Consider the following 22,716-nt stretch of genomic DNA (forward strand, 5'->3'; position numbering starts at 1 on the left):
TTAGGTACAAATGGGATTCGAACCCGCAACATCAGCCTTCTAAAGTTGCCCTCCTATCGTGGCACCACAAGCCAGTTTTGTTCTCTAGGTGGCACACTTTATATTTATATATATACCTATGTATTTTTAGAGTTTCCGTCGAAGTTCGGAGGTGGTGTGGCACCCCCACACCCCTTCATAGATCCGCCCCTGATATTGTGTGGTTATAAAACTTCTAGTCCTAAACATGTTAATATCATTTGTATGGCTATAAGAGCTTCTTTATCATAAAAATATAAGAACGGAACATTTCCTTTTAAACCGAGTAATAAAGAGAAAAATATCAAATAGTGACGGACACAAAATTTTCATTTACGGATTCAAAATATGAAGAAATAAATACATAAAAATTACAGGATGAAAAACAAAGTGAGGTGTCCGTTAAATTTTAATCCTCCTTATCATGCCCATTTAATATATTTTTTTCCGTTTTTGCTCTACACCATCGAGCCCTTTTAAAAAATATCGTGCCTTCTTTATAACTCTCACTTTTTAGTGTCCTACTTTACTTAAAAAACTTTTTTCCTTTCAAATTAATACCCAAAAGATACAATTTATTAGTACTATATAATAGGTGAATTAGCCTCTAAATGTCCAAAAAATCACATATGAGAACAAATAAAAAATATGTTGGAGTACATCTACAAATGATTCTATAGGCAAATTTTTTTTTTGACATGTGGTACCATCACATGTTCGACTAATGCAGATTCACATTCAGACTTAAATTTGAGAATTATGATCAGGGGTGAAAGGTATCCCGTACGTCTATCACACGCCGCGCTTCCTCCTCTGTACCAGGAACAGCATTCCTAATTTTCAAGCCATTTCTTAGTGAATCTGAGGGGACTGTGAAAGTGAAGTAGAAATTGTTTGAAACCTGTAAAAGAGCAAAGCGTNCAATATATGTATTTTGCCAATAAAAAATATGTTGGAGTACATCTACAAATAATTCTATAGGCAAAATTTTTTTTTGACATATGGTACCATCACATGTTCGACTAATGCAGATTCACATTCAGACTCAAATTTGAGAATTATGATCAGGGGTGAAAGGTATCCCGTACGTCTATCACACGCTGCGCTTCCTCCTCTGTACCAGGAACAACATTCCTAATTTTCAAGCCATTTCTTAGTGAATCTGAGGGGACTGTGAAAGTGAAGTAGAAATTGTTTGAAACCTGTAAAAGAGCAAAGCGTTAACATACTAATTTATCAAATAATTCATTAAGGATTTCATAATAAAAATGTATTAATACTCATATTTTGTATTTTATTCACACATTGCATATGTAAAATATTAGTCTAAAGTTTTGAATTCCCCCGAGTACTTGAATTTCTGATTCCACCATTGAATAATATTTGATATAATATATAGTACACACCTCACTAGAAAGATCTTGGGGCTGTGTAACATGAGCTACCACTTCCACATTAATCAAAGGCCTAGATGAATTTTCAACTTGTGTGTATATAACACATGATTTGAGGTGAAGGAAATCTCCAGCATCTACCTGCATTAGTAGACTGTCTTAGCCATAATTTATGTAAGACATTATTAAAGCACAAACAATAAAAATATGTTTGTTCTATCGCTTAATTAACTTTTAAATGAGATGATCACATGTAACAGTTAACACATTTATGTACTTATGACAATAATAACAAGTAACGCATATCAAAGCAGATTTAAAAGCAGAAAACAGAAGTAATGAAGACATCACAAATAGTAGAGGAAACATTCTAAAGCATACAGAGAAAAGGAACAATAACCACATAGTAAAATAAAGACATAATACATAAATATGTCATTTAACTTGGTCTTATTCACATTTATACCCTCTAACTTTGAGTATGCACAAGTAGACACTTAAACTTGTATAAAGTTGAACAAGTAGACACATGAGTCATATGTGGCATAATACACACAGGACACCACATTGGACGCAAATTGTCATGTAGGATGTCACATAAGACGCGTGTGTCTATTTGTTCAATTTTATACAAATTTGAGTGTCTACTTGTGCATTCTCAAAGTTGGAGGGCATAAATGTAAAATGAGGAAAAGTTAAAAGACATATTTATGGCCTAAAATAAAATAATAACATAAACACAATAAACAACATAATAACATAAATCGAAGGACCAGAAACTACGAGAATAATAAACACTTACTGGTTTCAAGAAATCAACATGATCAACTTCCACAAAGCAAGGTGGAGTCCTAGCAAATGAATAGGCAGTTACATATGCCAATTCATAAGCTTTCCTCATTAAATAACCTCCAAATATTTGTCCATGAATGTTATTTTTCTCTGGTTGGCAAACCAAAGAATTTTGAAGATAAGTTTCCTTAATTAAAATGTTATTGTTGTTGTCTTTATTTGCCAACAACAATTCATTCAAATTGTCTTTTTTTTCTTCTTTTTTCTTCTTTCTCATTTTGTTTCTTTCTTCTGCTTCTTCCCATAGATGTTGTTCTTTTTCATTTTGAGGTAAAATTTGGTTGATTTTAACTGATTTTCCTGTCTTGTCTTTTGCTACAAATGTGAAGTTTGCTGTAAGAGATACCGACTCTGTGGAATTGGTTGGTTCTGCAAGAAAATGATAATGTCATAAGTCACAGCAATTACCAATTAAGTATCTTTTTTTCAATAAAAATACTCTCTCTGTTCACTTTTACTTATCCACAGTGGACTTTACACGTACCTACTTTAGAGAAAAATAAAATGAAGTGCATACTTAGCATGATAATCATATTAATAAATATATAGTACCCTTTAATGAAATCTTTTATAATAGGCATAATAAATAAACATGCCTTTTAACTTGTCCTCAATGGACATTTATGCCCTCTAACTTTGAATGACAAGTAGACACTTAAACTTGTATAAATTGAACCAATAGACACATTCGTCCTATGTGGCGTCCTACGTGTATTATGTCACTTAGGACGTGTGTGTCTACTTGTTCAATTTTTACACAAGTTTAAGTGTCCACTTGTGCACACTCAAAATTAAAGGACATAAAAACAAGCAGAAGCCAAGTTAATGACATATTTATGTGGATAACTTGCCCTCCAACTTTGAGTGTGCACAAGTAGACACTTAAACTTGTATAAAGTTAAACAAGTAGACACAAATGTCCTACATGGCATAATACTCATAGGATGCTATGTAGGACACAAATTGCCATGTAGGGTGTCATGTAGGACGAATGTGTCCATTTGTTTAATTTTATACAAGTTAAGTGCCAACTTGTAAACACCAAAGTTAAAAGTCATAGTTGCCGGTTGACGCCAAGTTAAGAGTCATGTTTATGTATTATGCCAAAAATTAAATGTAATTTATGTACACTATAAAGGCATAATACATAAATATGTCATTTAACTTGGCTTCAAATTATATTTAAGCCCTTCAACTTTGGGTGTGCACAAGTAGACACTTAAACTTGTATAAAGTTGAACAAATAGACACGCATGTCCTACATGACATCCTACATGACATTTTTGTCCTGCGTGGTGTCCTGTGCATATTGTGTCACATAGGATTCATGTGTCTACTTATTCAACTTTACACAAGTTTAAGTGTTTTATTGTGCATACCAAAAGTTGGAGAGCATAAATGTGAAATGAGGCAAAGTTAAAGAGTACATGTATATATTATGCCTACTATAAACATGCCATTTAACTTGGTGTCAACCGGCATTTATATCCTCCAACTTTAGATGTGCACAAGTATACACTTAAATTTATATAAAATTGAACAAATAGACACACATGTCCTACGTGACATAATACATATAAAATGTCATGTAGGACACAAATTGGCCTCGTAAGACGCCACATAGGATACATATGTCTACTTGTTCTACTTTACACAAGTTTAAATGTCTATTTATACACCTATAATTAGTGGGCATAGATGCAAGCTGAAGTCAAATTAAATGGTATATTTATCTATTATACCAAACGTAAATATATTTTTAAAAAAAGATTATAAAAATACCTGGTGGAGATTGCTTGACCTCTAATTGAATCTCCAAAGATGAACATCCAACCCATGTAACAGCCCCCTCTATAGTGATATCATTGTCAATACAAATTGGTTTTTTCAAAATCATATTATCCACAGATGCAGTCACCAATATTAATGACCTTGCTTTGCCATCATCACAAGAACAATGCTGTTTGTCAAGAGAAACAATATGAGTAATGTATTGGGTATCAAATGCTGGTTCTCAAGAATTCAGTAATTTTTACATAAATTCTGTATTTATATCGAGAACCTAAGAAATATCTTTTGAGATCAGAATCTAATAACAAAGCAATCACTTGATCTAGTTAGCAATAGTAAAGTAACACACTTAAGCTTAGCTAGCCCAAATTAATTTCATCCAACATTAACCTTAATAAGTATCCACATTGCCAAAATTTATTAAAGTTACAACCTTAACAATCATTAACAAGGGTATTTTAGTAAACAACTTCTATAGGGCAATGCCTAGTCAACAAAGGACTAGCAAAAAAGTCCACTATTATGAACTTTCTCTTTTTTGAAATTTCGCGTTCAGTCAAACTAAAACAAATAAAATGAAATGGAAAAAATACCTTATAGGAAATGGTTCCAGCGAGTGCATCCAAGTCTTCTAACAACTTTTCAATTCGAATCTCATTTATCGGGTTCCTATACCTCTCCCGAAGTTCAAAATCCGAAGAGAATCTATACACAACGCTAGTCCTGCTCCTTGACGGAGTTTTAGCGATCAAATGATCATTAATTGACGATGCCAATGGAACAATAGATGAATAATTCCAGAAAATACTCGATCGTGCCTCCCACAACGCGTTTTTCACAGGTGAATGGTTCATAAATAACAATAAATTCATATTAATCGTGGTTGTTGATGATGGATCAGATATTGTTGATGCAGTTGAATATTGCCTTGTTTGAGAAAAATGTATGGATTGTGAAGTTAAAATGGAAGAAACAAGTTTATTTTCTTCATGTTTGAAGAAATGGCAACATTTTAGAGGTTTTTTTGGGAGTTTCATTATTGGTCCAAAAATAACACAACATGACAAATGATGGGAAATTCATTAAGATTTAAAGTGATAGTGGAAAAAAAAAGATGGGGAATCAAATGATGACAGCTAGATGATTTTAATAATGTTTGGTTTAATCGGTATAAATATGAGTTGTAGTGGGATGATTAAAATCTTTCGATTCTTAATCAAAGATCTCGAGTTTAAGTTTCTAAGAACAAAATACTTATTATTGAAAATATCGCCCCTAAAAATTAGTCTCGCAAATGAGAAATGTAATACTCAACCTCAAATTGAAAAGGTCTCGAGTTTGAATTTCAAAAAACATAATGTAGAAATTAAATGGGCATTGTGTATTGAAATGTAGGTGTCATTGTAATGCGTGCTGACCGACTTTAATGCTGCTGTGCCAGCTAATTTTATTTATTTAATCTCCCCGTTAGTTTTATTTGTCTATTAAATTAAAATTAGATATTAATTTCTAAATTCTAATTGTTCAGTTTAAAAAATTGAAAAATAATTTATTAATTAGTTTCTAATTTAACCTTTTTCTTAACCACATTCATTTATCAATGTATTTTGTAAAATATTAAATTTATTATAATTCTAATGATAATATAGTAAAATTTTCATTTTTACTATTTTTTAAGAAATTATCAAATCAATACTGAACAAATAAAAATAAAATTAAGAAATACTTTATTAGTCTATGACTTGAAAAATAGACTTGATCATGTTCGTTAAAAGTCTACGAGAACATGTTTATTTTTAAATAGTCCATAGTCTAAATCAAAATCATTCTTAATGACTTTTATACTAAAGCCTGATCGAATAAATACTACAAATATTGAGTGACTAATTTGATAGAATAATTCTCATATTTTTTAGACGGACTAAAAAGAGTGTGGCCACAACTACCTCAGGCTATTTTAGCAACGGCTTCAATGAGAAGAACTAATTAAAAATTATGGTTAACGCAAGAATAATTAATGTTTAATGATTTATTTATCTTTTGGTTAATATTAAGCTTGCCTAATAAATTACTTAGTAATTATTCTCCATTGCACGTTATTATTAATCATGCTTACCACTTCGGATGGGAGAACATAATTATCCAAATATAGTATTGGTTTTTACTACTCTTTAAAATATTTTAAAATGAAATAAATTTCATCCTAATTATTGACGTGGCTCTTAGGATGATATTTATTAAAATTTTAAAAAATTAATTAGGATAAATAATAAGGTAAAGATAAAGTGTATTTCTGAAATTTGAGTTTAACTCAAATGGATACTTATATTTTTTTTCCTTTTTAATTTTTTTAAAGTGGTAATTAAGGAATGAATCTACATATAAGCCTGTTGTTTCTATCATAATTATTACGTTATATCTTCATAATATATACTTAATTAAAATAATTAGAAGCAATCTCTTGGCCCTGAGATTGTGGCGTTTTCTCCTCTGCGATTCTGATTACCAAAACTATCCACCAAAAAAGATATTTAATTTATATTTTTTTTTGTCTCAATTTATGCTGTCTCACATAAACTCCTCAATAGTTCCACCCCTCCCCTCTAAGGGGAGACAAGGGAACTAGTAAATTACTAAAATAGGGACCCATAGCAGATTCAAAATAATTGAACATTTCGTTAGCAAACCGGGTATTATTACGGTCAAAAGGGTACTGCTTTTTTCAAAGAAAAAAAGAAAGGGGTCGATTTAGGGTGTTGGCCAGTTTGTCTTGTCTCGGATACTTAGGAGTGAAAAAATTCATATAACAAATGTTAAAATATTCAAATGGTGGGGAAGTTTGGGGAGCAGTATGGGAAGTTTCACTATTTTTTGCATATAGTTTGGGCATTTAAGAATCATTTTACAAGAATTAGGTGGTTTTTTCAGTTTTTTATGTATGTTAACCCATGAATATTTTGGTGATATGAATTTCGAACGATTATTTTGTAAAATATTTGTGAAACCGTCTGTAGGGAGTTGCCGGAGCAGTACGTGAAGCCTCACCATTTTTTACACATATTTTGGACATTTAGGAGATGAATTAGGTGATTTTCTTAGTTTGTCGTGTGTGTTAGCCCATGAAAATTTTGGTGACATAACTTCCAGACGATTTTTTTTTTTGCAAAATATTTATGGAACCCTCCGTAGGAAGTTGGGGGAGCAGTACATATAGTTTCATCATTTTCAGAATGATTTTAGGGCATTTTGGAGCCATTTTACAGGAATTATTCGATTTTCTCAATTTTTCGTGTGTGTTATCCCATGAATATTTTGATGATACGGCTTCCAGATTATTTTTTTGCAAAACCTTTACGGAACCCTCTATAGGGAGTTGGGGGTGCAGTACGTGAAACCTGTCCATTTTTTGCACATATTTTCGGCATTTAGGAGCCATTTTACAGAAATTAGACGATTTTTTTTCCAGTTTTTCACGTGTGTGTTAGCTCATAAATATTTTGGTGATATGACTTCCAGACAATTTTTTTTTGCAAAACATTTACGGAATTAAAAACCCATATTACTAACATAGTACCGCAATATGTATGTTTCTTTCCTTTTAATTTCTCATCCGATATTCAATATTTATATATTGGAGTCTGAATATTTCAAAATTGCGCCGGATAGGGCCCCATTTGGGGGTATCACTTCCTATCAAGGTTTTTTCCATACTCGCAGATCAAATGGGAATTTTTAGTTAAGAAAGGAGCAACCTCATCCACTGCTCCGCCACATCTGTTGGTGATACAATATGTATGTTTAAATGGAAAAGGGTCATATTTGTCCTTGTACTTTAAGAAAAGGGTCATATTTATTCTTTATCATACTTTTTTGACATATTTGTTTCTAACATCCAACTTTAGGCACATATTTTCTATTGAATAGTTAAGTCTCATCTCTCCACTTTTATCATCATATGTGACGACGCCTATATGGTGCCTATGTGGCAAGAGAATATTGAGTGATTATGCTTGCCACGTAAGATGATAAAAGTGGGGAGATGAGACTTAACAGTCCAAGGCAAAGATGTGCTTAAAGTTGAATGTTAGGAGCAAACATATCAAAAAAAATATGATATATGTTGGACAAATATGACTCTTTAAGTCCAATGGCAAATATAACATTTTCCTATGTTTAAATTTAGGAAACTTTCCTATGTATTTGTTCTTTGGTTTGAATAAACAAAAATGTCTCAAATTATTAATGACAGCCCGATGGTATAGTCTGAGAATATATATATATAATAGAAAAAATTGGATTATAGCCCACTACTATAATCTTGTCTCATAGCTAGTTAGCAAATGTTTTTTAGAAAATATTTAATTAAAAGACATTGGAATTTTTTTTTTAAAATGGTCACACGTGAATATTCTTTTGTTGTCGTATAATTTAAAGTTTATGAATTTTGAATTTATCTTCAAACTCATATATACTTTAATATAAATACTAAATTGAAACATAAACTATTGAATTGATCATCAGAATCAGGCGCGGGTACTAATAATTTATTTGATCAAATTTTTAGAAGGTCAAACGTGCTTATTTTATAAAAGTAAGTGTATGACTAAGTTTTTAAGAAAAAATAAGTGGTTTCTAAAGAGTAATTAGATGTTGTTTTTCAAAAGCTAAAAAAATAGTTTATGCACAAAAGTACGTTTATTGAAAAAATATATACTTAAAACCGTTTTTAAAAGTTTGACCAAATATTAACTGCGGCTCAAAATTTGTACCCCTCTATTTCAATTGATGTGACACATTTTGTTTTTCGAAAGTCAAATAATTTAAGTTTGATAAAAAATTTGCTCATGGAATATTTAAAATTTTCAAAATGAAATTTATATATTTTGTAAACTACGTAAAAAGTACTATAAGTCATAATAATTTACAATTCAAAATATTTAAAAAATATATGAAAATTTTACAATAAAAAATAGACTTATTTTAATCTCGAAATTTGAAATGAATCACATAAATTGAAAAAGAGGAAAGCAGCAGCTAACTACTTGTCATCTATAAAAACTTCCATCCTTCTAACAATCACCCCCACTCTCCACTCCACCCCCCAAATACCCAAAAAAAAAAAAAATCTCTCATAAAGCTAATTGGTGTATATAGAGAATTTATATACATAAATAATATTTTTAATTGGAAAAAATGGGTAAAGATGTATTGCCATTGTTGTTAATGGTGGTAGTTCAATTAGGTTATGCAGGCACAGCTATTATATCAAAGCTTGTAATGGATGAAGGCATGGATCCTTATGTTCACTTATCCTATAGACAAATTTTGGCCACCATTTCTATTGCACCTTTTGCTTACTTTTTTGAAAGGTAATTTCTTATTCAAACTCTATATGCAATTTTTTCAATTGGTTAGAGTTCAACTAATTCGAATTTGCACTGATTCAGTAAAAAAAAATACTCCGTATTAAGATTTTTTTATATTCAAAACTCAAAATTACGATTTCTGATTAAGAAAAGAACAACTTGATCCGTTGCTTCATATTCTTTAGTAGTTATGTACAAAAATATATTTTATTCCATTCATTTTCAATTTTTTATTTTTAAATATGCTGATAAATTATATTTTTAGTCACATATCTCAATTAATAATTACTCAATAATTCATAGTATTGTTTCACATTTTATCTTTATTGCTTCATACGTTCTTCACGCAAGAAATATACCACTTTTTTTTTTTAAATCTTAGTAGCTTAGTTAATTAATTATTTGAATATTTTAGTAGCTCAGTTAATTAATTACTTGAATTTTTATCTTGTTTGTGAGACTTCGATTCTTACCTTGTTACCTCTTAAAAAAAAATTGAAAAAAATGACATACTTTTTTACTGATTTTTTTCTACTTATTATTATATTATATTATTATTTTAAATAATTTAATCGTACCCTTGTAGTTAATCATTCATTTCCCTTTGAGAAAGAAAATATAGTCAAACTAGAGGCTCATTAATACAGCCAGGCAATGCACACAATCACATGCATGGGTCGTACAATACAATATATTTTAATATTTATATATAATTACATCGTTTGTCTCATTTGGATATTTTAATTGCTATAATAAAATCTTTTTAAGTTATCAATTCTCCAAAACAAAAAAACATATGTTATTAATATAGTGAAATGTTATTATAAATAATGCTTATCATATCTTATTCGATATATTTTTTTAAGATTAATATCTCATTAAAATATTCTATAAGTTCTTATCATATTGTTAATTATTAAGTTTTAATAAATATTTCGCCATAAAATAATTTCGCATTCAAATACGAAATGACATTTTCGAAAACATTATTCTCCATCACACCAAACACCAAATATTAGATGTTTATATCCTTTAATCATAACTCTTCCTTCCATTTCTTTGGTTCATAATAAAATAATTCATTTTTAATTCATGAGTGAATGGAAATCATAGATTAGAATAGAATATTAGTATATAGTTGAATTATGGCTTGCTTTCAGCATGATTAGGTAACGAACTAAGGTTTGTATTGATCATAAAAAAAAAATACTAGCTGATGAAAGAATAAAAGGAAAATAAAAAAAGGAGATTTCAGACTGCTATTACAATATAGCTAATTAAAAAAAAAAAAACATAATTCATAGCATAATCCTAATGAGATAGTTTATCCTCTTTATATAGACATCTTTAGTGCACATGCTCATTCCTTTAACCGGGGTCCCAAGTGTAATTTGACAGTAAATCACGATCAATTGGGCCCTCCATCTTGGATAGATTCATAACAGATTAGGTATGGTGTGAGCCTGAAAGCTTCGTAGTTGTTGTAGTATTAGTCTTATACATGTAGTTTCTTGTTTTTGATTGATATATGTTATCATCTATTATCTTTTGTGTTTATGTACTATTTCGTAATTATTATTGTTCTTTTTCTGAATGTCGTGTACTGCTTTCCGTATTAATTGACTATTTTCTCTATTATTGTGTTACCTTTTTCATGACTATTTTAATTTATCACACTCGAGTCAACCATCTTTTGAAAACAATCCTATTTATGCATATTTTTTATTTTTTTCAGATCATACTCGTAGAATTACACTGAATATATATACGATTATTATATTATTGCTAACTAATGATTGTGTCCCACCACACAGGGAAACAAGGCCTAAGTTGACACCATTTACACTTTTCCTAATTTTCTTATGTTCTGTTTTGGGGTAAGCAATCACTTTAATTTCCAAAATTAATTGTCCTTTTCACATGATTAATTAATATTTGTTAAATCAAATTACTTAAATGATAATTAATTAATTAAATTATAATTGATATGATTTTTTGGTGTGATATAACTGCAGGGTAACAGCAATGCAAATGACTTGTATTATAGGATTAAAAAATTCAACAGCAACTATTACAACAGCTATGGCTAATTTAATTCCAGCAAATACATTTCTTCTTGCCCTCATTTGCAGGTAATATTTTTTACTTTATGTTTTATGTAGTGAAATTATAAAATAATTGAAACAATTAGATCACTTAAAGTGTAATAATTAAAAGTAGAGTAATAGATGGTTTATTAGGTATTAGGGTATCCTTATATTATGGATTAAATTTTGGATTTGAGTTAGATTCAAGATTTATCGTCGTAATATGGGGCGAAATGCATGGATATCCAATTTTGACACCATCATATAATTTGTGTTCGCCTTTTAGATTATTATTTTTTACAAGTGTAAGTTGTAATTAGTTTAAGACAACTTCAGATTTATGATAGATGTCTGAATTTAGTCTAGACAAAGTTTCATATAGCCTGAACTTCAACCATTCAATTATTTTCGTCTGAACTTTAGACAGAATGCATGAATCTTACTTTTATGTAACTTCAAATACTTTCTTTCGAGTTTGATTTTGTCAAACTTAACTTCAGACGTTGTGTATGTCTAAATTAAAGTAGGTATATATGTGCAAAAAATAAATTTATTTTGTTAACAAGGTATCACAATTAGCCTATTTGAATTTTTGATTTACCTGATGTTGTTTTTCATATTAAGTTATTTACACTCCAGTTGGCAAGTCAGGACTTGTGAAAGGCTCTAGTAGTCCTACATCGTATGTGTGATGGACACTTGATTCTTTTTATGATCTTTAACAATTATCGCTAGGGGTGTTCACGGTTTGGATAAAAACCAATTCAAACCGAAAAATCAAATAAAATCGATTTTATTTGGATTTGGTTTGGTTTGATTTGGTTTTAGATTTTTGAAAACCGATAGTACTTGGTTTGGTTATGGTTATTTGAAAAAAATTGAAAAAATAACCGAACCGAACCGAGGAATTATATACATATATTTTATTAATATACATACTTAATATATTGTTTTTATAAACAATTTTAAAGATCTTATACATATTTTCATTAAAATTTCTTTATAATTTACTTATTGAAAGCAAAAATGCCCAAGATGAAACATTTATCTTATTGATTTCATGTATGAGTGTCTATGACAATTCTTTGTGTGACTGAAAATGTTATTGTCTCTTCCTTCTAGGCCAATATAGTGAATTTTAAAGCTTTATTGATAGTAAATTCAGTGATCGAAAGTTCAGTAATTTAAGTCATTCTAACTATTTTTCGTATTGAATGGATTGTCACTTTTTTCACATTTTAAATGAATTGTTTCTTTTATTTTTTGTATGGTTAATAACCGAATAACTGAATCAAACCAAACCGAAACCGATAATCACCAAACCGATAAATGTATATTATATTTGGTTTGGTTTTGTTTTGATAATTTTAAAACCGATTAAGTTGGTTTGGTTTTGATTTTGACCAATAACCGATCCAAACCAATCCGTGAACACCCCTAATTATCGCCACATAAATTATTATTTTGAGTTGAGTTAAGCTCAAAATTTATTTTTCTTCAGATATAACGTGCCAAGTTACATTAATACTATCAATGTGATAAATAATGTATATGACTTAAATTCATTCTCTTATAGTCCTTTTTGAGTAAATATGTAAATTTCTCAACAACAAAAGAACATATCTAATTTGAAACCTTTATTTTTACATATATGTAGGCTTGAAAAACTAGGACTAAAAACTAAAGCAGGACAAGCCAAAATGATGGGGACAATAATGTGCATTGGTGGAGCTATGTTGTTATCATTATATCATGGAAAAGTTGTGATTGGAAAATTGGGAATTCATTGGAAATATTCACAACATAATAATACAAGCGAAAATAATAGTCATGGCAACTTCTTCAATGGACCTTTTCTAGTCATAATTAGTACTATGGTTTATTCTTTATGGTTAATCATACAAGTAATATTACTAATCTTCCTCTTAATTAAATATTATTTTCTCAGTCTCAATTTATGTGACATCATTCGAATTTTGCGAGTCAAATTTCTTAATTTTGATTGCATATTCAGACATTTTTTTTGTTGCTCTGCTCACTTGGTAACTTGAATTCACAACCTTAAGGTTGGAAGTGAGGGTGCTTACCATCCGAGCAACTCCCTTTTGTCGTATATTCAGACATATGTAGAATCTATTAAGTTTTATTAAAAAAAAAAAAGGCATAAAGGAAACACGGTCAATGAAAAACTTGTTAGACTTGCGAAATATGAAAGTTGTCATATAAATTGAGACGGAGGAAGTACCACCTACCCTTTTTTTTGTCTTATTTATTTATTTATTTTGGAGTTAGCCAAGTGTTAATAAGAGGTATGCAGCTCCATATACTAGCACAACATTGATGTTCTTCATGGCAAGCTTGGAGTGTGTAATTGTTGCAATTTGTGTTAATCATGATGACAAAACTGCATGGTCTTTGAACCCCATCAGAGCTATTTCTGTTCTTTACAATGTAAGTATATATGTTTTCACTTTTCATGTTTATATTTCAAAAAAAAAAAGATTTTATACAAATGAATATCTATAATATAAACCTTAATATATCACTCTTAACGTTTTTAGGTGTAAAATATTTTTCATACTAAGCATAGTCCCAATCAACACTAAGGGACGAACAGAGGTAGATGCAGAATTTGAACGTAAAGGGGCACCAAAATCTTTAACATGAATATGTTAATTACTAACAACAAGCAAGCAATATTGTTGGATGATATACGGTAATAATAGTAAACATATAATACACACTATCTCACAAAAAAAAAAAAATCATTTTATGATAAACGACTTGATCATGAGTTATCTTCCCTTGTTATATTGTTTTCTTTGCTTGTTTAGACTTTCGTGAGCATGTAACATTTTGTGATGTCACTTTTTATTATTATTATTTATTACTTACACTTTTTTTCTTATTTATCTTAGGGAATTGTGAGCTCAGCACTAGCATTATATTTGGCTACATGGTGCATCAAAAGAAAAGGACCTTTATATGTCTCAATGTTCCTTCCGTTGCAATTAATATTTTCTGCCTTTCTCAGTTGGACATTGCTTGGTGAAAAATTATACATTGGAACGTAAGTTATATTTTATTATTTATCATATTTTTATAGACACATGCACATAACGTTATGAGATGTTTAAAACCTCAAATTTTCATTTCCTTATGATATATCATATCCTTTAAATTAGATGTCATGAATATATAACATAGATTAAACTTTTTATTTTTTATTTTTGATCAGAGTTATGGGTTCGATTGTGACCGTTATCGGCCTCTATAGTTTTTTATGGGGGAAGAAAAAAGATATGAACGATATCACAGTGCATGTTAAGGAGGAAGTATCGAAGGAGAAGAAACAGTTGACTAATTTTGAGTCGGAATTGCAATTATCAAAAAATTCAGATGTATATTCAAATTCGAGATAAATTATATTTATATATTAATTGAATAGAAAATCTATTTAAACTTTAGCCAATAAACTTTTGTGTTGTTGCTTCTCATCCACTTGTATGATTTACATATACAAATTCTTCAATGATAACTTCCCTTATGGAACTCGCAATTTAATTCATCTCTATTAACTACACCATTATCTCTAACCTTAACGCATATTCATGTTTGCCATACATCACTGATAGACATAATACACGTAGAACGCCATATAGGACACAAAATTATCATATATCGTGCCATGTAGGACATGTGTGTTTATTTGTTCAATTTTATACAAGTTTCAAGTGTTTACAAGCACACTCAAAGTAAATGTCATAGTTGTCAGTTGATGCCAAGTTAAGGGTCATGTTTATGTATTGTGCCTAGTAAAATTACCCTTCTATTTATAGTTTCTTAAGAAGCATAATACATAAATATGCCCTTTAACTTTGCCTCATTTTATATTTATGTCCTCCGAGTGTGCACAAGTAGACACTTAAACTTGTATAAAATTGAACAAATAAACACACACGTCCTATGTGGCATCCTACATGGTAATTCGCGTCCTACGTGGTGTCCTATGTATATTATGCCACATAAGACTCATGTGTCTACTTATTCAACTTTATACAAGTTTAAGTGTTTATTTGTGCACGCCCAAAGTTGGAGGGTATAAATGTGAAATGAGGTCAAATTAAAGGGCATATTTATGTATTATGTCTTCTTAAGAAGTATGCAAAGTCAATATTTGACAAGTATTATTGGACATATGGAGTATTAACTACTCATTTTTATGCATTTTTTAAAACATTAAATTTATTATATTTAAAAGATGATATAATAATCGCGCATATATATATATATATATATATATATATATATATATAGCGCACCCGAGCAATGACAACAACATCTTCTTAACCCTAAAGAGTTAAAGAAAGTGTTTTTTAATATAAGGACAATACTTTTTCCTCTATTCTATCAGTGATGAAGAAATCATGACTTTTCATTAATTTTCCCTTTTAGTTTTTCAGTATTCCCATTTTACGTTACATTTCATACCTTATATACGATAAAATTAGCTTTAGATCCTACATATCTGAAGTTGATATGAGATGATTAAACTTAATTGGTATTATAAATTTTGACTCATCTTTAAATAGGACCTCTAAAAGGGNTTTTATCTCATAAAAGACTCTTTCAATAGATTCTAATTGGATATCTTGAACTATTCATGTAACTATGGTTATTTAGTTGACAAATATTTATTAAGTAATTTATTTAGTTGGTGGGTATGTATTAAATAATTAATTTTTAGTTGATTATAAATGGGCCAAGCCCATAGGTAGGAATAAAATTAATAAAGTTTAACAAATTTTGAGTTATTATTAATTTAGGGAAAATAAATTTGGTTAGAAAACAATCGAAAAGTTAGGTTCTTAAAAGCCTATGCTAGACAAGTTGTGGTGGGTAATGATTGACAGTAATGTATAAAAATGTTGGATGGTCTTAGATGTTGTAATTTTATTTACTTGCGGATTGACACTACAAATTCACTATTATGGTTAGGATGCTGGAAATTTGTTAAAGGCATAATGATTGCTATCTTTAAAACAATAAAAGTATAATGATTTGAGGAATTGAGAAGAATAAAGTTGATTAAATTGTGGCTATATAGTAACGTTCTGTAGTTTGTTCTCTGGGCAGGCTATTGGTTCATAACCAATTAGTTTTCGTTCTAAATTTGGTTCTTCTAATTATCATATTNTCGAGCTTGTGTTGGATTCTCTCGGTCATGACTTGATGTCCATAGTTTTCGGACACAAATTACCTTATTTCATTTATTTCGGTGTCTTTAATACTCTTAGACTTAGTATTTAAAGATTAGATGTCCTTGATGTGATGACTTTCAGATTTTGGGGATAATATGTAATAGACTTTAGAGGTTTATTTGATTGGTTACTTTAATAAGTTTTGGAGCTTCCGCGTTATTGTTGTTATTCGTAGTTGAATTATTGGTATATGTTGGGGTTTAGATTCCTTGGTCCGCCCACTTAGGAGGTTAAGTGTGGGTGCCACTCATGACTCAATTTGGGTCGTGACAATTTCATACCTTATATACGATAAAATTAACTTTAGACCTACATATCTGAAGTTGATATGAGATGATTAAACTTAATTGGTATTATAAATTTTGACTCATCTTTAAATAGGACCTCTAAAAGGGTTATTTATGCACTTTCTCCTAAAGAAAGAACAAGACAAGAGCCCTATCCAGTTTGTTCATATCCATAGCACTCATCACCTAATTACCCCAATTTTGGTCTTATGATCCATATGGCTTCATCTGTCTAAAATGTACAAATTTAGGTTTGATTCGATATAATTTGAAATCAGATTTGATTTAATATGAAAATGTATATTTTTTTAAAAGTAGTAATTTTTTTCCTAATAATTGAACTCATGCCTTATAGGGTACACGCACTTTAGAAACTAAAGTCATGCTCGAAATAACTTGAGGGATATTATGAAATAAAATAATAAACTTATTTCTCAAAAAAAGTTGTTTGTGACGAGGAGTAAAAAATAAGGACAAACAGAAAATAGGTCAAAAAGTGCAAATGACCTGAAGTTGAAATTTGTGTGGACGACTGGACATGCAATTTAATTTACGCAAGTTGTATTTTTTTTCGTAATTAATCATGAAAATCTCATAATTTATGTAAACTATTAAAACTTCACCAACTCTTCAACAATCTCACCAAATATGTAAACTATGATTCAGAAATAAGGTATCGAAGTATCCTAATAAAACGCCATATTAATAAAAATTATATATATATATATATATATATATATATATATATATATATTCTTTATATAAATAAATACTTGTTATTACATGCTATTACAAACTTTTAAATATATATAATTAATAAAATTATCTACACTTTGCCCGGAAATTTAATATCACGGAATATATAAAATAATACTTAAAATCTATCAGATTAATAATGTAAAGGAAAATGAAAATTATTACATCTTATCATTTATCGTTAATAACATAAGCATAAATTAATAACTGTAAAAATACATACCATGATTTGTAACATAAGCAATTGTGTCACTGAGCCACTCAACATGAGTAAAGTACAAAAATATTTAATTGTGAAGAAGGAGAAGATGAGGAGGTTTAGAATTTTCGTTGTTTTAAAATGAAAGGAAATCCCTCTATTTATAGACAACAAATGGAAGTGTGAACAAATGTTTATAGTGCCTTATCGGAAAGATTATACTCCCTCCGTCCCTATTTAGTTGTCCACTTTAGAAATGACACACAAATTAAGGCAACAATGATTAGCATAGTGAAGTTACAATTTTATCCTTATAGTACAATTTATTTCCAAAATAAATTCACTCAAGATAACTAATCAATGCTAGGAAGTTCATAAGTTTATTTACTTTATTTATGACAACTTTTCATTTCAAATAAGGGTATAATAGGAAAAAATTTGTTGTCCTTTCTTGATTTGTCAAAATAGACAACTAAATAGGGACAACTAAAAGAGGAAATATAGACAACTAAATAGGGACGGGGGGAGTAACTATTTGGAAAACTTGCAACCTTTCAGAAAGGTCACAACCTTTCACAAAAGTCACAATTTTTCATAAAAGTCGCAACTTTTCATAAAAGTTGCAATTCTTCATTAATGTCGCAACTTTTCATAAAAGTCACAACTTTTCATAAAAGTCGCAACTCTTCATTAAAGTCGCAAGTTTTCATAAAAGTCACAATTTTTCATAAATGTCACAACTTGTCATTGTTGACACCAAATTTTGTCCCTCCTTTCTTCTAATTTATTTCGTTGAGCTTCTAAATTGCTAATAAGTCGAATACTTTATAATTCGCTATTTTTTTTTATGATCTTTCTATTTTAAATTATATTACTATTATTACTTAAATGTCGTCTTGTTTAAAATAGTATGTGTTTTAAGTTTCTTACTTTCTAACCTTTTACGTAATATATATTAGAAGCTCAAATGAATTAATTCAAAGAAGAAAAAAGGCCCAAAGCGTTCAACTATTTCAGCCAATTTGGCTATATATCCAAAATGCAGCTCATTCATTCTAGCCCGCGTTGGCCCATTTCCAGCCCAAACACAGCAGCCCACTTAAAACTATTTAGACACCATTCTTTAACCTAGATTCATCAACGTTGTCCCTCTCTTCTCCCGATCATTTCTACTTCCAGATAAAACTCCGTCAATCTTTAATCATAAAAGATTTGTCACTCCATTTTGGTATAACTTNCTTGACTTAGTTATTAACTTTAGAAATCTCCAAAATGTTGTACACTATTTTGACTTGGTTAAAATGGGGTGTAACAGTCATGAAAGGGGAAGGCTATTTTTGGAAATAAATAAATTAAAAGTGAATTATGGTTTGTGATGACACCACGTAGGCGGGCCTAAGGTTCTCTTTTATTATATATATATATGATTTTACAAAGATCACATATCCAAAAATCAACAATAATAATAATTAGCTTCTCTTATGTATAATTTTTTTCACAATATCTGTTCTAAATTCAAATTACTTGATAATACCGAAGAAATTATCAAAAGTTCAATTTCTATTAAAATAATTTTTTGCTTTGGGTCAGATTAGACTTAAATTAAACTAGCATCAGTCGATATCTGAATTTCCACCATATTTTACCAATTTAATAATTTCATTCAAATTCATTTTCACTATAATAAAGACAAGACACAAAAATTTAATAAAAAGAAGAGAAAAGAACATTTTTTTATATATAATTATAAGTAGTTCAATACGTGTAACTAATTTGCCGCCTCTTTTGAAATATGTCAATTAATTCGAACAATTACGTAACTGATCTCTTCACTTATACATACTTGTTTATTTTGAATTTGATATGTCTCTTAATTAGAACAATTACATAGCTATCTTCACTTTTATTTATTTATTTATTTTGAATTTAATACATCTCTTAAGAAATAAGTAATAATTAATATGAGTATTTTATTATAATATTCATATTCATATCATATTCATATCAATTACATAGTCTTTGCTTTGGAAAAATCATTTGAGGAATAGAAAATTATTTTTTTCTCAGTATGTTAAAACTGACAAATAAAAACAAAAAATTCATTATGAAATACTAAACACACGCAAAAATGAACATCATAAGTACTTTGTTGATTTCAACAGTGGGGTCCATTAGGTATCTCTATCATTAAATTCATCGGAAAATCATAACCACATGCATGCAGTTGCAAGTTTCTATAAAAGCGCTTACTATATGATAACAATTTACCTAACTTTGAATATTAATTTTATCGTATCATATCATATTATATCATATTTGATGGCTTTAATTTCTCCAATTTCATCCTCTAATGGAAAAACCTTCAACCAAAAACTTTTTTCCAGAATTAGGGTTACCATTGAATCCGATGTCCCACACATATACAAGCTCATGCAGCAGTTATTCGTTTACCACGACATCACTCATCTCCTGAAATCGACTGAATCCTCCGTTGCCTCGGGGCTATTTAACCCGAAATTTCCTCATCTTAGTCCTGTTACTACACTTCTAATCGAAGTCTGCTAATCCTTTTCCATCTTGTCCCAATGACAAGACTAGCTCCAAGGTACGTACGATAAATATGCTTAACTTCTCTATCTGTTATCATGATTTGATTTTAGATCACTAATTTTATTGAGTCGCTCTTATCTATAAAGGAAGTTGATCTTAATATGCCTATCTATTATTGTTATCATAATTTAATTTTAGGCCACTAATTTTATTGAGTCACTTTTATCTATGAAGGAAGTTGATCTTAACATGTCCATCTATTTGTTATCATAATTTGATTTTAGGCCACTAATTTTATTGAGTCGCACTTATCTATGAAGGAAGTTGATCTTAACATGCCCCTCATAGATGAGGAATCAGAGCAGTTCAGAGTTGTCAAATATGATCAACATGATGTTTTTATAGCTGGATATGTCATGTTCTACCCATGCTTCTCGAGTTTCTTCGAGAACCCAGTGTTCCACATGGAGAACTTCTTTATAAGAGAGTGTTATAGGAGTAAAGGGTTTGGGAAATGGTTGTTTTCAACCATGGCGTCGGAGGCTGCAAGAATGGGATTTTCTTCCATTGATTGGTATGCTTCGGATTGGAATGAAAGTGCACTTGGTTTTTACAAACATATGGGTGCTACAATTTCTGATGATTTTAGGGTTTTGAGTTTGGCTGGTAAGGCTCTTGAAGCATTTGAGGATGATAGTAACTAATAGTGTGTTTGGATGGTGTTACCTAATATTGTATTGCATGTAGCTCTAAAATATTATGTTTGTTTAGATCGTTATTTAAATTTCGATCATTCAGTGTATTGTATTGTTATATACATCTCTATGTAATAATCGTTATATACATCTCTATGTAATAATGAAAAATCTCATTTTATGTAATTACTGATTGATTTGTTGTGATCACATGATCGTTGAAAAAAATAATTTTAATATCTCAAAAAGAAATCTTTATATTATTTATGTCTAGGTTCATTCCTTTATATCTTGTCCCGCTATTTTTTCACGCATATTTTCGCATTTACAAGCCAATTTTTACGAATTACCCGACTTTCTTGGTTTTTCGTGTATATTAGTCAATGGATTGGGCGCCTTTGGGGAACTCGAAATTTTTTTCTGAAAAAAATTATATGAGGACCTCTGTAATGAGTTGAGGAAACATTACATATAGTCCCACCATTTTTATCATGCATATTTTCACATTTACAAGCCAACTTTTAGGAATTACCCGACATTCTTGGTTATTCATGTTTATTAGCCCATGTACCTGGCGCCTTTGCGCATCCAAAATTTTCTTCTGAAAAACTATATGAGCACCTCCGTAATGAGTAGGGGAAGCATTACAAGCCATTTTATAATACCATTTTTTTTAACGCCCATTTCCGCATTTACAAGCCATTTTACAATAATCGCCCAAATTTCCCAATTTTTCGTGTGTATTAGCCCATGGATCTAGCACCCAAAACTTTTTTCTCAAAAAACTTTTTGAGGACTTCAGTAATGAGTTGGAGAACCTTAACGTATACTCACACTATTTTTTTAACGCTCATTTTCGCATTTACAAGCCCTTTTTTACGAATCACCCAAATTCCCCAATTTTTCGTGTATATTAGCCTATGGATCAGGCGCCTGGAGCACCCACATTTTTTTTTCTCAAAAAACTTTATGGAACCTCCGTAATGAAATGGAACCTTCATGTATACTCACACCATTTTTTTAACGGTTGTTTCCTAATTTACAAGACCTTTTTTAAGAATCGCCCAAATTCTTCAATTTTTCGTGTGTATTAGCCCATGGATCTGGCGACCGTATCACTTAAAAAAATTCAAAAAACTTTTTGAGGACCTCTGTAATGAGTTGGGGTACCTTCACATATACTCACATCATTTTTTTAACAATCATTTCAACACTTATAAGCCCTTTTTTAAGAAACGTCCGAATTTCCCAATTTTTTGTGTGTATTATCCCATCGATCTAACGCCCGAAGAACGAAAAGTTTTTTTCTCAAAAAACTTTATGAGGACTTCCGTAGTGAGTTGGGGAAACCTTCACGTATACTCACACCATTTTTTTAACACCCATTTTCTCATTTACAAGCCCTTTTTAAGAATCGCCCAAATTTTCCAATTTTTCGTATGTATTAGCCCATGGATCTG

At 29.9% G+C, this 22,716-nt stretch overlaps 2 protein-coding genes and 1 pseudogene across 4 annotated transcripts; 2 read left to right on the forward strand and 1 right to left on the reverse strand.

The window, feature by feature from the left end:
* Positions 1-566: 566 nt before the first annotated feature.
* On the reverse strand, positions 567-5,100 carry LOC125850849 (acyl-coenzyme A thioesterase 4, mitochondrial-like). 3 transcript variants are annotated; one of them, XM_049530694.1, is made up of 5 exons: positions 4,649-5,100; positions 4,047-4,224; positions 2,215-2,633; positions 1,425-1,553; positions 567-919 (listed from the first exon to the last, which is right to left on the reverse strand). In XM_049530694.1, the coding sequence occupies exons 1-5, from the start codon at positions 5,090-5,092 to the stop codon at positions 782-784; spliced, it is 1,308 nt and encodes a 435-aa protein (XP_049386651.1). In that variant the 5' UTR covers positions 5,093-5,100; the 3' UTR covers positions 567-781. The 3 variants fall into 3 exon arrangements, with proteins under 3 accessions (XP_049386651.1, XP_049386649.1, XP_049386650.1); XM_049530692.1 differs by lacking the exon at positions 567-919 and adding an exon at positions 1,030-1,220 and having other exon boundaries at positions 4,649-5,099; XM_049530693.1 differs by lacking the exon at positions 567-919 and adding an exon at positions 1,030-1,220 and having other exon boundaries at positions 1,425-1,549; positions 2,211-2,633; positions 4,649-5,099.
* Positions 5,101-9,165: 4,065 nt separating this feature from the next.
* On the forward strand, positions 9,166-14,939 carry LOC125850855 (WAT1-related protein At1g09380-like). Its single transcript, XM_049530701.1, has 7 exons — positions 9,166-9,424; positions 11,236-11,298; positions 11,437-11,553; positions 13,166-13,412; positions 13,801-13,959; positions 14,427-14,578; positions 14,747-14,939. Exons 1-7 carry the CDS (start codon positions 9,249-9,251, stop codon positions 14,928-14,930), a joined length of 1,098 nt encoding a protein of 365 aa, XP_049386658.1. The 5' UTR covers positions 9,166-9,248; the 3' UTR covers positions 14,931-14,939.
* Positions 14,940-20,330: 5,391 nt separating this feature from the next.
* Positions 20,331-21,309, forward strand: LOC125850856 (probable acetyltransferase NATA1-like; annotated as a pseudogene).
* The last annotated feature ends 1,407 nt before the right edge of the window (positions 21,310-22,716 follow it).

Source organism: Solanum stenotomum, unplaced genomic scaffold, assembly GCF_019186545.1.
Source record: "Solanum stenotomum isolate F172 unplaced genomic scaffold, ASM1918654v1 scaffold19785, whole genome shotgun sequence".
Lineage (NCBI taxonomy): Eukaryota > Viridiplantae > Streptophyta > Magnoliopsida > Solanales > Solanaceae > Solanum > Solanum stenotomum.